This window comes from Tachypleus tridentatus, unplaced genomic scaffold (genome assembly GCF_004210375.1).
Source record: "Tachypleus tridentatus isolate NWPU-2018 unplaced genomic scaffold, ASM421037v1 Hic_cluster_2, whole genome shotgun sequence".
NCBI classification, from domain to species: Eukaryota; Metazoa; Arthropoda; class Merostomata; order Xiphosura; family Limulidae; genus Tachypleus; species Tachypleus tridentatus.
In genome coordinates this window covers 50,015,030-50,029,791 of record NW_027467782.1, presented here as the reverse complement: position 1 = coordinate 50,029,791, position 14,762 = coordinate 50,015,030, and the positions used below count along the sequence as shown (strand labels likewise).

The window sequence follows — 14,762 nt, the reverse complement described above, 5'->3', positions numbered from 1 at the left end:
TAAATATTAAACTGTAAGCAAGAAATAATTCTAAAGCTGTATGAACAGTTTTACTCAGAAATACTTTGTAATTTATAATTTTGTGACATCCATTGAGTGTTAAGTCACAAAGAAAAAAGGAAATCAATCCAGATTGGACAGAGAACGTTATCTACTACGTTTTATACAACATACTGTGAACCGTGGTGTCCGTTCATCTGTCTCCTGTTTATGTTGAGAATGAAAAGCTACACCAACGTGTTATAAATTAATAACACTGATTCACACATCAACATGTGACGTAACGGTATGTTATTGTTGAGTGGTTCTTAACATGACTGAATCATTACTTCTTGTAGTTGTTGGTATAAGGAATATAGGTTCAGAAAGTTTGATTAATAACAACAAAATTTACCAATCATTCAAATTAATATAGAATTTTGTCTAATGAACAATTAATTTTATGTTTAAGGACATTAAAGTCATTTATTCTGTTTCGTATTATATCTGAGATGATTACCAACTTTAGGTTCCAATTACATACAGATAATTTGAACACATTTAATCCTAGCATTTCGTTACCATTATATAACAAATACTATGCTTCATATATTTTAATATAATTCATTCCCCATATGGTACAGCACTTATTGTACAGAGTTACAACGTAAAAATCATGGTTTAAATTATTATCAGTTAACAGATAGCCAGATATGGCTTTACTACAGAAATAAGACACACATCATATAATTTAATTTTATTTAATGTTATACTTGGAAAAATGTTTATTTCACAATATATTTTTCAACAAATTATTGACTAATATTTTTATTCAGATATTTTGTACTCGATATAAAGTTAATAGTCGTGATTTTATTTAAATATTGATTTCAGATATTATTACATTATTATTTGTCATGTAAAAGGTTGAGTTTTGTTTACATAGTTGTATTCATAGTTAATGGTTTGTTTTGATTTACAGAATTCTACCGAATATACTGCAGCATAATTATCTGAGATAACTTGAAATTACTGGTTCAAGTGTTAATGGAAACTATAAGAAGAAACGAAGGAGAAAAGATATTTCTGTTTGTCTGCCACATTAATTGGTTGAATTCAGAGTATTAGAAATGTTTGATTGGCAGACACAAACTTTATTTTGGAAGGACAATGTAATAAGATTCGCAAAATGTTTTTTTAGGCATCATTTTGAAAAATATTTAAAACTATATACTCATAGAAGATTATACCAGATTATTGTACATAGTCTAAAATATCTAGTTTCATACTATTTTCGATAGAATATCTTTTTGTTCTCACATAACAGCTATTATTGTTCAGTGCAGCCTTCAATATGCGAAAATATTTTGGTTCCACTAGCCTTGAAAATCTCATCTACCGCACGTTTCAACAATGGTTCGTCTGCGTTGTAGCATGTAAATAAACAAGCACAACGCTTCACTGAAACATACTCTACTATCAAAGCTGGAAGCTGGCTTCCTATTTACTGTAGAACACAATCTTCAAAGTTGACAGAAAAGAAGTACCAGAAGTGTGAGGAGAGTAAAGTATCAATGGGAAATATATTTTCACTGTAAGAAAACATCAACTTTGACTCGATATCTTACCTAAAAATAACAGGAATCACATTGAGAAGCTCATATTGACTTGGTGGAGGAACCTAGATGAGCAGTCCTCGGAAAGTGTCCACAAGATGCCCTCGGAGTGTGACTTCTCTTCTTGGAGGAACGCACTTGTGGGATAACGTGTAAATAATTAGGTACACTATTTTTCCTATCTTGAAAGTACGGGTCACGACGCTGGGTGTAAAATGACATTTTAAACTGTAGATATCCGGGCTGATCCACCTTCTTTCCCATGTTGGGGGGAGGGACATCTTAGCAGATACAGTACATATAAAGTTGTCCATCTTTTTTTCCCATGGTAGAGTGGGGAACATCTTAGTAAACACAATACATATAAATTAGTCCACCTTCTTTCCCATGGTAGAGTGGGAAAAAAAGATGGACAACTTTATATGTACTGTATCTGCTAAGATGCCCTCGGAGTGTGACTTCTCTTCTTGGAGGAACGCACTTGTGGGATAACGTGTAAATAATTAGGTACACTATTTTTCCTATCTTGAAAGTACGGGTCACGACGCTGGGTGTAAAATGACATTTTAAACTGTAGATATCCGGGCTGATCCACCTTCTTTCCCATGTTGGGGGGAGGGACATCTTAGCAGATACAGTACATATAAAGTTGTCCATCTTTTTTTCCCATGGTAGAGTGGGTACATCTTAGTAATCACAATACATATAAATTAGTCCACCTTCTTTCCCATGGTAGAGTGGGGAGCATCTTAGCAAACACAACACATATAAATTAGTCTACCTTCCTTCCCATGGTAGAGTGGGGAACATCATAGTAAACACAATACATATAAATTAGTCCACCTTTCTTCCCATGGTAGAGTGGGGAACATCATAGTAAACACAATACATATAAATTAGTCCACCTTCCTTCCCATGGTAGAGTGGGGAACATCATAGTAAACACAATACATATAAATTAGTCCACCTTCTTTCTCATGGTAGAGTGGGGAGCATCTTAGTAAATACAATACATATAAATTAGTCCACCTTCTTTCTCATGGTAGAGTCAGGAGCATCTTAGTAAACACAATAGATATAAATTAGTCCACCTTCTTTCCCATGACAGAGTGGGGAGCATCATAGTAATCGCAATACATATAAATTAGTCCACCTTCTTTCCCATGATAGGGTGGAGAGCATCATAGTAAACACAATACATATAAATTAGTCCACCTTCTTTCCCATGGTAGAGTGGGGAGTATCTTAGTAAACACAATACATATAAATTAGTCCACCTTCTTTCCCATGACAGAGTGGGGAGCATCATAGTAATCGCATTACATATAAATTAGTCCACCTTCTTTCCCATGATAGGGTGGAGAGCATCATAGTAAACACAATACATATAAATTAGTCCACCTTCTTTCCCATGGTAGAGTGGGGAGTATCTTAGTAAACACAATACATATAAATTAGTCCACCTTCCTTCCCATGGTAGAGTGGGGAACATCATAGTAAACACAATACATATAAATTAGTCCACCTTCCTTCCCATGGTAGAGTGGGGAGCATCTTAGTAAATACAATACATATAAATTAGTCCACCTTCTTTCCCATGACAGAGTGGGGAGCATCATAGTAATCGCAATACATATAAATTAGTCCATCTTCTTTCCCATGATAGGGTGGAGAGCATCATAGTAAACACAATACATATAAATTAGTCCACCTTCTTTCCCATGGTAGAGTGGGGAGTATCTTAGTAAACACAATACATATAAATTAGTCCACCTTCTTTCCCATGAGAGAGTGGGGAGCATCATAGTAATCGCATTACATATAAATTAGTCCACCTTCTTTCTTCCCATGATAGGGTGGAGAGCATCATAGTAAACACAATACATATAAATTAGTCCACCTTCTTTCCCACGGTAGAGTGGGGAGTATCTTAGTAAACACAATACATATAAATTAGTCCACCTTCCTTCCCATGGTAGAGTGGGGAACATCATAGTAAACACAATACATATAAATTAGAACACCTTCCTTCTCATGGTAGAGTGGGGAGCATCTCAGTAAACACAATACATATAATCAGTGTTGTCGAGAAACCCACTTGTAGAGAAATATATATGCAAAAACGGCTCGTTTGGGTTGAGAAGATATTTTACATAAAAGAGCGAACAACGTTTCGACCTTCTTCGGTCATCGTCAGGTTCACAAAGAAAGAGGTAACTGACCGGAAGCTGACCACATGTTTCAAAGGAATTGTGTAACTGAAAGTTGGAATGTAGAGGGCGGTGTTAGATGTTTGAATATATAATTTTATTTATTTTATTATATTAATATAGGTATAAAGGCGTTCCTTTATATTCGTTTATTTTGAGTTTTAGTTGTTGTATAAGTAAGGCTTTTTTAATTTTGCGTTTGTTTATGTTTGTTTCTTTATTTAGTATTTGAGTGTTTTCTATCGTTATGTTGTGTTTATTTGACTTGCAGTGTTCGAAAACGTGTGAAGGTGACTTTTTATGTTCTTTGAATCTGGTTTCCATTTTTCTACTTGTTTCTCCAATATAGAAGTCGTGGCAGTTATCACATTGTATTTTATAAATAATGTTGGTGTGGTGTTTGTCAGTGTAGTTTTTACATAGTATAGACCTCAGTTTTGTGCGTTGCTTTTGAATAAATTTGGTATTAACTAGAATGTCGTATTTTGTTACTAGTTTTTTGCCAAATGTTGGTTATTTGTTTGCTGATGTCAGGAATATATGGTATACAGCAGTATATGGTTTCGTGATTTTTTGATTCGTGAGATGTGTTTACTTTAGTTGGTTGATTTTGCTTTCTGTCTAGGTGTTTGCGTATAATGTTTTCTACGGTTTGTGGAGGAAACTTATTGATGTTTATGAAATATTGTTTTATTTTGTCTGATTCATCGTTAATTTTATCTGGTGATCATCGGTTTTTGGCTGAGTTTATTTGGTTTTTTAGTATGTTGAGTTTTTATTTTGTTTCATGTGCTGAGTCCCAAGGAATGTATAGTCCAGTATGGTTGATTTTTCGGTAGATTTCTGTTTGGAATTGTGTGTCGGTTCTTGTAATTTTGAGGTTAAGAAATGATATTTGATTGCTTTCTTCCTGTTCATTGCGTTCTTCCTGTCTATACTATGTAAAAACTACATTGACAAACACCACAAAAACGTTATTTATAAAATACAATGTGATAACTGCCACGACTTCTATATTGGAGAAGCAATTAGAAAAATGGAAATCAGATTAAAAGAACATAAAAAAGTCACCTTCACTCGTTTTCGAACACTGCAAGTCAAATAAACACAACATAACCATAGAAAACACACAAATACTAAATAAAGAAACAAACATAAACAAACGCAAAATTAAAGAAGCCTTACTTATACAACAACGTAAACCCAAAATAAACCAATATAAAGGAACGCCTTTATACCTGTATTAAATGTAATAAAATAAAATTATATTGTATATTCAAACATCTAACACCGCCCACTACATTCCGACACCCAGTTACACAACCCCTTTCAAAGATGTGGTCAGCTTTCTGTCAGTTACCTCTTTCTTCATGAACCTGACGATGACAGAAGAAGGTCGAAACGTTGTTCGCTCTTCTATGTAAAATATTTTCTCAACCCAAACGAGCCGTTTTGCATATATATTACAATTCATATAAAGTAGTCCACCTTCTTTCCCATGGTAGAGTGGGGAGCATCTTAGTAAACACAATACATATAAATTAGTCCACTTTCTTTCCCATGGTAGAGTGGGGAGCATCTTAGTAAACACAATACATATAAATTAGTCCACCTTCTTTCCCATGGTAGAGTGGGGAGCATCTTAGTAAACACAATATATATAAATTAGTCCACCTTCTTTCCCATGATTGGGTGGGGAGCATTCTTCTCAACGCGATACATCTAAACGGGTTCACCTCTTTTACTATGATAGGGTGGGAAACATCCGAGCTAAAACATTACATCTAAAGTGGTCCACCCTCTTTCTCATGATTGGGTGGGGGGCATCCTAGCCAACACAATACATCTAAACTGGTCCACCTCCTTTCCATACCAGATCTCCAAAGAACCAGCCTGCAGGAGATGGTATGAATGAAGTTTCTCGGCCGACTGGTATATTCATTGGCTGCTACAGCTCCTTCTGAAACAAGATAAACCTTTTAACACAGTTAAGATGTCTTCTCTGTTCGTTTACCTTAGAGATTTTTGTCTTTAAACAATTGCCATCTTGGCTCATGAGATTTCTCATCGTTCAGCATGCGTCTTCCAACAATCTTAGAAAAACTAACTTCCTATTTTCTCGTTCTCTCTGTGGTATTTAAAATTTGTTTTGTAGATTTACTCGTTTTTAATAACAGAGATTTGCTTTGTTTCTCGAATTACATTTTTTTTTCTATTTATTAACGTAGAAGTCCATATCACTATTTCTCTATCCTTTGTGAGAGAAGAATGTTTACATAAGTGAAATTTCAACAGTGGCGAGGAGATGAAAGTTACGTATTGATGACGTGACAGCCACTTTTCATATATTAGTGAACACCATTATGTAGTCTGTAACTTTATTCACATCTATTTGACATGACAGTCACTTTTCATATATTAGTGAACACCATCATGTAGTCTGTAACTTCATTCACATCTATTTGACGTGACAGCCACTTTTCATATATTAGTGAACACCATTATGTAGCCTGTAACTTTATTCACATATATTTGACACTCTTTCATCCCTTCGATGTCAATAGGAAATTCAGCAGAAGGTCAGCTTGTTTGTTTACGTTCATCTACTTCTAAGGCTATGTGAACTTCCCACTGAGGACAGTATTCGACCATCCTCTCATTATGTGGGCTTAATTTCCCGTTTGTATAAATCTAATCCTGATGTATTATTTGTTTTTCATCAGTTACTTATATCTGCATACATACTGATTTCTTTTTTACACCAACTACATTTCCAGGATTATATGTCTGGTCCTCGTAGTCTTACTGATTCATTGATTAAGAATTATAGTTATTTTTACATGCACTATCTAGATTCACAAACTGTGGTATAAATTTTGAATTTTTGGAAAGCTGACCCATTTATTCAGTTCAACTACCCAGTACACAATTACCCTGTCTTTTCCCGAACCTTCTTTGTTTGCCTTCTTGCACTTTACGTCTTCATTTCATGTCAGAAGTACTTCATAGAGATGCTGTTCCCTTTGGAATGATTCTTGTTCCATTCTGTTTTCTGCTGTGGCTTGTTCCATACAATGTTTCTTCCTCTGGTCCTCCATGTCAAATAATGGATGGATTTCAATACCCAAGTGTTCTGATAGTTATCTAATCAGTGAAATACTCAACCTCTGTACACATTTACCACCCATCTCAGAAAGAACAGTCATAACTTTTTGGTCTCCAATACCACATCGTTTTGCTTAGATAGTAAATTAATTCTATTTAGTTAGACCAAGTTACTTATATATGTTTCCTTCTCAAGGTTTTATACGTCACTCAGTCCACACCTGCATCTGTCCTTTTGATAACACATTTATGGCCAGCTCAAACTTAATTTCCAGTCCTTATCCTTCACAAAATACTCCCTCTAAGTATTTCCCCTTAAATATCACTCATTCATCAGACTCGGTGTCAAATTATCATTCCACTATCACCACTCTCCGGTTTCAAACGTGGCTTTTGGATTAACTGTACATGTAGCTTATTTACTTTTCATTTCTATATATCATTTTTCCTATACTATACTACACTAGAGAATGTTATAACTGTACAATCTCCTGCTGGTTAGTTTGTGGTAAAACTGGTTTTAGAAAAGTACTGGACCAACCAAATAGTATTAGTTGGTTAAGACACCCCTGTCATATCTTTTTCAAAAGGTTGATTCCAAGGTGGTCTGGTATAGAAAGGAGACAGACTGGTCTAGATGCACTGTTTTGGCTAGGCCATGGGAAAGGTGGACCAACCATCATATCTACAACTAAGGATGCCATCCTCTTTTTGACACCCAGTTTAGTGAAACGTACTGTCAACGTGGGCGAAGACTTTATCTGGTTATGAGCGTTGTCCCACATGTGTTTTCCTCTGGGTTGGGATGTTGCACTCCAATAGAGATGCATTTGGACACTTTCCGAAGGGTGCTCATCACTGTTTCCTCAACCAAGTCAGTGTGAGTTTAGGTAAGATATCGACTCACACTTCTGGTACTTCTTTTCTGGGAAGCGGCTGCGACAGTAGAAGTAGTCACGTTCCTGTTGAAACCTTGGGTAGGTGGAACTAGTGTAGGCAGAAACTGAACAGTAAAGCCATCTTATGAGAAGTGGTATCTATCGGAAATATATTTAGGGTGTATAAGAAATATTAAGTTTTCATAAATTCACAATCAACGTACAATAACTTTTTTTAAAGAAATATAGACACTACAGATGAAAAGCAAAGCTGAAAATTGACATTACCAAAACTGTATTCAAATTTTATGTGTGTATTCTAGTGTATATATAAATAACTATAGATAAACGTATTTATTGGTCCTTCTGTTTGTAAGTTCAAATGTAGAATTATTTGGTTTTTTTTATACAAAATACTTACCATCATAACTTATCAGAGTGTTTAACCTGTAAAGGCAGATCGCAGATATAATGACACATTTAAATGAAATAACAGTAATATCTGATTCTATGTAGTCCAAAACATCAATTATGGTAAGGATATTGTTGAAACATGTTATTCAGAAGAGATTCAAAGAGACTATGTTCACATGTTCAGATTATTTATTGATACGAATAATTTAAATCATGTATATGTTTTTGCAACAAAATTTTATCAAAACTGTTGGTATGTTGTATAAATAAAATTATAAAAACAAGAACTAAAGTCTGAATTATTTAAACAGTGAACATACAGTTTGACATATTTTTATTGCATTGGTTCTTGACCAACATGAGGAATGCCTTTACATTTGTTAATTTCAATACGAGTATGTACTGAAAATACAAAGTACTAACTAATTTACATTTTATCGTATCTTTTTAAGAGTGCTACTATTATTAGATAGGCTTGTCTGAAAGATTCTAACAAACAAGTTTTTAAATCTTCATAACATGTTCGATCCTACCTGATTCATTCAATACTAAATTATTATTTAACAGAAACTGATCAAGAAAACATTTCTATATTTACTGAAATATTAAAATTGTTCGTGTATGATGATTTAACACGATCACATTTTATATGTTTAGTAGTATACACAGCGTTCAGAATGTTATAATAACCAAATCAACATCTTGAATATAAGGTTCCAGTGGTACAGTAGTAACATTATTTGTAATTAAGTTGTAACTTAGACTTTGTCACATTTGGGAAAGTATGTGATGGTCATGAAAAATAATCATGCACATGGATTGTGAAGATGTGTTCACATGAAGGAGTTTTCAAGATGGAGATAGTCCTTAAACTTAGTTGAATTAAGAAACAAGGCAACATACATCAACATTTAAATATCTTTCACTTACACTATATTATTGGTATAACTTAATTAACACTATATTAGTCCTGTAGGGCCAGATGAGTAGTCGCTTGACTCCCAATTTGAGGGTGACGGGTTCGAATCCATATCCCACCAGACATGCTTGTTCTTTCAGCCAAGTGACAATCAATCCCACTATTCATGACTAGCTGAAGAGTTGGCAGCTTTTTACTGCTAAATTAGGAACGGCTAGCGGAGATAACCCTCGTGTAACTTTGAGAAATGCTATTCCAACCTTGCAACAATAACTGCAGACTAATTTAAAATTATATATTCAAACATATAACACCACCCTCTGCATTCCGACACTCAGTCACACAACCCCTTCCAAACATGTGGTCAGTTACCTCTTTCTTTGTGAACTTGACGATGACCGAAGATGGTCGAAACGTTGTTCGCTCTTCTATGTAAAATATTTTCTCAACCCAAACGAGCCGTTTTTACATATATATTTCTCTACAAGTGGTTTTTCTCGACATCAATGGTACTGAGAAATTATATGAACACCTAACAGCTCTATTCAACTTATCATTTTCAGCATCACTGTTTCTGGGAAGGCAGCAGTAATTTTAATGTTCTAGAAAGAAGGAAAACCAGCAAATAAACCAAACAGTTACCGCCTGATTAGTCTAACTGGCTGCATAGGAAAAATATTATAAAAAATAATTAGTAACCGACTATCTATATACTTAGAAATAAATTCAAAATTACCTGAAATTCAAAACGGATTTAGAAAATACAGACAAACAACCTAATCAGATTAACTGAAACAATTGCAGACAGCTTTAACAAAAACGAATGCACTGTAGCTTGCTTACTCTACATTGAGAAAGAATTCGACACGGTGTGGCATAACGGATTACGTCACCGGTTAACGTAAATGGATTTACCCCAGGATTCGCTGGCTATCTAACTTTCTGGGACAATAAAACGTGTAAAGTAGATGTGAATGGGGCCCACTCAGGGTCCTTTTCACCTGAGGCAGAAGTCTTACAGGAAGGGATAGTTAGCCCTATCTTATGTATCATGTATGTGAGTATTATGGAACAGTCGGACCTAAACTTAGGTTTTGCATCACAATTTGCTGACAATGGAAAACTTATATGCAAAACGGCTCGTTTGCTGAAGGTCGAAACGTTGTTCGCTCTTCTAAAAGTGTTTTCTCAGCCCAAACGAGCCGTTTTGCATATAAATCTCAACAAGTGGGTTTCTCGTCATCACTGACAATGGAAAACTGCCTCCACTCCTTCAATAGCAGCAACAAACCTCCAGCCAGTCTTGAATAATTTAGAAGAATACTGCCAGAAATATAGAATAAGAATAAATATTCCGAAAACCCAAGTAATATTATTCACCAGATTAAATACACTTAAAATATACACGAACGGATCATTTTTACAGACTGCTACTTCGGCTAAATATTTAGGATTAACTTAGGACACCAAATAAACGTGGATACAGCATACTAACAATATCCTGACTGGAATCTGGAAAAGATCAAATGATGCAAGAAGTTTTTCAGGTAAAAATAAAGGCACCTGATAATATAATAAAAATCTACAAAACATATATTAGACCTATAATAGAATACGCATTACGTTCAAAGATTTGGCTTGTTTGTTTCTGAATTTCGCGCAAAGCTAGTGGTCCCTAAGTTAACCAGCCGTGGGGGTGTATAATGTGACGGTCAATCCCACTATTCGTTGATAAAAGAGTTGGCGGTGGGTGGTGATGACTAGCTGCCTTCCCTCTAGTCTTACACTGCTAAATCAGGGACGGCTAGCACAGGTAGCCCTCGAGTAGCTATGTGCGAAATTCCAAAACAAATAAATAAACCCTAAGTTATCAGTATAAGACTGTAGGAAGTCAACTAGTCATCATCACCCACCCATGTTCTTGGGCTACTATATTATACCGTATAGTTTTCACTTTAAACAGAATTTATACACTGGTCTGAAGGTCAACATAACAAACTACAAACACTGAATATCTACAATCACCTAGTGTATGACTTCTCTGAATTCTAATTCATTTCTATTCAAATGAATACTTCACTGTAAATTAATGAACTAATTGTTTAACTGTATGTATATCGATGTACCTAAATATATCTTAGTGTAGTTTACTGAAACTTAACTTTATGTTCCCTCCAGCTAACACCTAAATTAAAACATTGAAAACATAATTTAAAATCATGTATGTTTGTATGAAATAACTTTTTAAACTCTGTTTATTTTATGGTTTTCTATAAAAATCAAGAAAAGTTGAGCTGTTATGTTTGTTCGATTTCAGCTTCGATTCAAGTTGTTTTCTTCGATTTCAATTTTCCAGTTCAATTCAGTTTTGATTTTAATTCCAGTTTTTCATATTTTTTAAAATGGTTATTACTTTCTACTGCACCATTGTGCACTCTTTTTGTAACTTGTGACCTTATTATACATTACATTCACACCTTTTTTGAAAGAAGATATCTTTTTCATCTCCATGTATAAGTTTTTATAGTTAACCTTTATAAATTCCACACTTAGTAACATTATCTATTTTTCCTTCTACTCTCCTGTTTCTTTTTTCTTTCTGAAGGATGAAGCACCGAGTTTGTCTCCTCCTATTCATTATCATTTTTGCTTCTGTTCAGTTACAATCTTTTTATACACATTTAAGACAAGTATTAATAAAATCAACATATTTAACAGAAAACCACTCATTCTTTCCCATACTGTTTTATTTAATTTTCATATTTTGTTTAAACTCTTTAGTAATGCCATTTTTTAGAGTACTCGAGTTTTCATTGCTTTTTACAGCCAATCTTAACATCTTTTCCAACTGATGTACTGGATGCCATCTGCTCTTCACATTTCCAAGTTACTTGAAGTTCAAGTTTAGGATTCATTGCACACAATATGACGTTAAGTTTGATCAAATGATTTACGGCTTGTTCCTGTTCTGCTTCACATATCAAAACACTAAATCTATGATCTAGATATAACGATGCCAGTATTACTTCATTTTTAAGAAGTTTTTTCCTAACTTTCATTAATTCTGTGATGTTGTGAGCCAGCAGACGTTTGATTATGGATATTTCACTTTTACAAACAAGCCACACTTTATAGAAGTCTCCAGGAGTTAAATTTTCTTCTTGTAACTGTACTGTAGCTTTTAAGCCGGTTCTAATACGAGTTTAATTTATTGTAATTTATTTCAGGATTGAAGAGAATGTTTTCAATTATTTCAATAAACGGTGGAAGTTCCACTAAACGTGAGATCACATCACATGTTGAGCACCAAGTTCCACTAAACGTGAGATCACATCACATGTATAGCATCAAGTTCCACTAAACGTGAGATCACATCACATGTAAAGCACCAAGTTCCACTAAACGTGAGATCACATCAGATGTTGAACACCAAGTTCCACTAAACATGAGATCACATCAGATGATTAGCACCAAGTTCCACTAGACATGAGATCACATCAGATGTTGAGCACCAAGTTTTACTAAATGGGAGACCACATCACATGTTGAGCACCAAGTTCCACTAAACGTGAGATCACATCATATGTTGAGCACCATCGCATCTCCCGTCCACAATAAGCATATGATATTTCTTTGTCTTTGAAATATTCTTCATAGCTGGAGTTCGCAGCTTTTACGCCTGAGAAATAGTAATTGCACACAGTTCTTTTACTGCAAGTTGGAAAGTGTAAGCAGCACATTTAACAGAAATAACAGTCTAGTTTAATATAGTTCACTTATATCACTTTCATCACTAACAGTCTCATTTCCTTCATCGGAAATTAATTCCACAACTTTAACTATATTTCTAACATTATCAGTAGTAATAGAATACACTCAAGTTGTTTCGATATTTATAACTATTTCAATGATGTTTTTTTTACCAGAATGTATATAAGTTTGTAACAGCTAACGTTTTTATTTGAAGAAAGTCGCTATCAATGACTTAGACATTAATGACTAGCACAGACCTATCCGGACAAGATGAGATGTTAATGTTCAATGAAAACATCTGTTTTGCATCTCTTCACTTATTTGCTTTACAATTTCTATAGCTTTTTATCATATAAATCTACTATTGTGTCAAGAACATTTGTAATTGATCACTTTGAAAACACACTCTCCTCTACTGTAGGAAAAGGTCTCAAATTTAGAATAACCAACTCTAACATAGCATTATGAAACCTTTTTCTGTCCATTGCAATATTTATCGTTGAAAAAAACAACTCGTGAATAGTTTTTCTACGCTTGGTGTCGCTGTGGTCTTGAGTCTTCTCATATTGCAGAGGTGTTTTAGTTTGTTTTAGCAGTTTTCCATTGTCAGCAAACTGTGATGCAAAACCTAAATTTAGGTCTGACAGAGGCATATTACTCACACGCATGATAAATAATATAGGGATAACAACCCCTCCCTGCGAGACTCCTGCTTCGGGTGAAAAGGACCCCTATTCACATCTACTTTTCAATTCGGTTGTCCAGAGAGTTGGACAGCCAGCGAATAATTTCCTGGGATAAAGCCATTTCCTGTAACCTACGTCGTAATCCATTATGCCACACTGTGTCAAACGCTTTCTCAATATCGAGAAAGCAAGCTACAGTGCATTCATTTTTATTAAAACTGTCAGTAATTGATTCTGTAAGTCGAATCAGGTGTTCTGTAGTTTGGCGGTTTTTCGAAATCCGTTTTGAATTTCGGGTAATTTTGAAATTTCTTCTAAGTATACGGAAAGACGATTACAAATTATCCTCTCTAATATTTTGCCGATACAACTGGTTAGACTAATTGGGCGGTAGTTGTTCGGTTTATTCGCTGGCTTTCCTTCTTTCTGGAACATTAATATTATTGCTTCCTTCCAAGAAGGCCCGGCATGGCCAAGCGTGTTGAGGCGTGCGACTCGTAATCTGAGGGTCGCGAGTTCGCATCGCGGTCGCGCCAAACATGCTCGCCCTTTCAGCCGTGGGGGCGTTATAATGTACGGTCAATCCCACTATTCGTTGGTAAAAGAGTAGCCCAAGAGTTGGCGGTGGGTGGTGATGACTAGCTGCCTTCCCTCTAGTCTTACACTACTAAATTAGGGACGGCTAGCACAGATAGCCCTCAGCTTTGTGCGAAATTCAAAAAAGCAAACAAATTTCTTACGGGAAAAATTGATTCGGTTAATGAACTGCCTTCTGGAACGGACTAATTTCGAGAACCGAGTTACCATTGTATTTGTAAATACTTATCTGTTGTCGTTTATAGTTAAAACAATGGTTTAAACAATGTATTACGTAATATTTTAAAAGTAATGCTTTTTTTCACAGTGTCTGTGAACATTTTCTGAAGGTGACGTCATCAAATTGTAAGAAGCGAAAGTGTGTAGATGAAAACAGAAATTTTAAGCCAGAGTGGGCGGAATATTTTACATTCACCGTTAAAGGAGGTAAATCTTTATATATTACCTGCAACATGTTACTCAGTCATTACAAAGCCAGTAACTTGAAACAACACTGTGAAAAAAATAACAAAAACGTATCGTCTGATTATCCACCTAAATCATAATTACAGATAAAACAAGTTAACTGTGTTAAAATCATCAATAAATAGCCAGCAGACACTGTT

General features: G+C 34.9%; 1 protein-coding gene across 1 annotated transcript; it reads right to left on the bottom strand.

The window, feature by feature from the left end:
* Positions 1-1,354: 1,354 nt before the first annotated feature.
* On the bottom strand, positions 1,355-8,503 carry LOC143242795 (uncharacterized). Its single transcript, XM_076486294.1, has 2 exons — positions 7,648-8,503; positions 1,355-1,939 (listed from the first exon to the last, which is right to left on the bottom strand). Exons 1-2 carry the CDS (start codon positions 7,738-7,740, stop codon positions 1,661-1,663), a joined length of 372 nt encoding a protein of 123 aa, XP_076342409.1. The 5' UTR covers positions 7,741-8,503; the 3' UTR covers positions 1,355-1,660.
* Between the last annotated feature and the right edge of the window lie 6,259 nt (positions 8,504-14,762).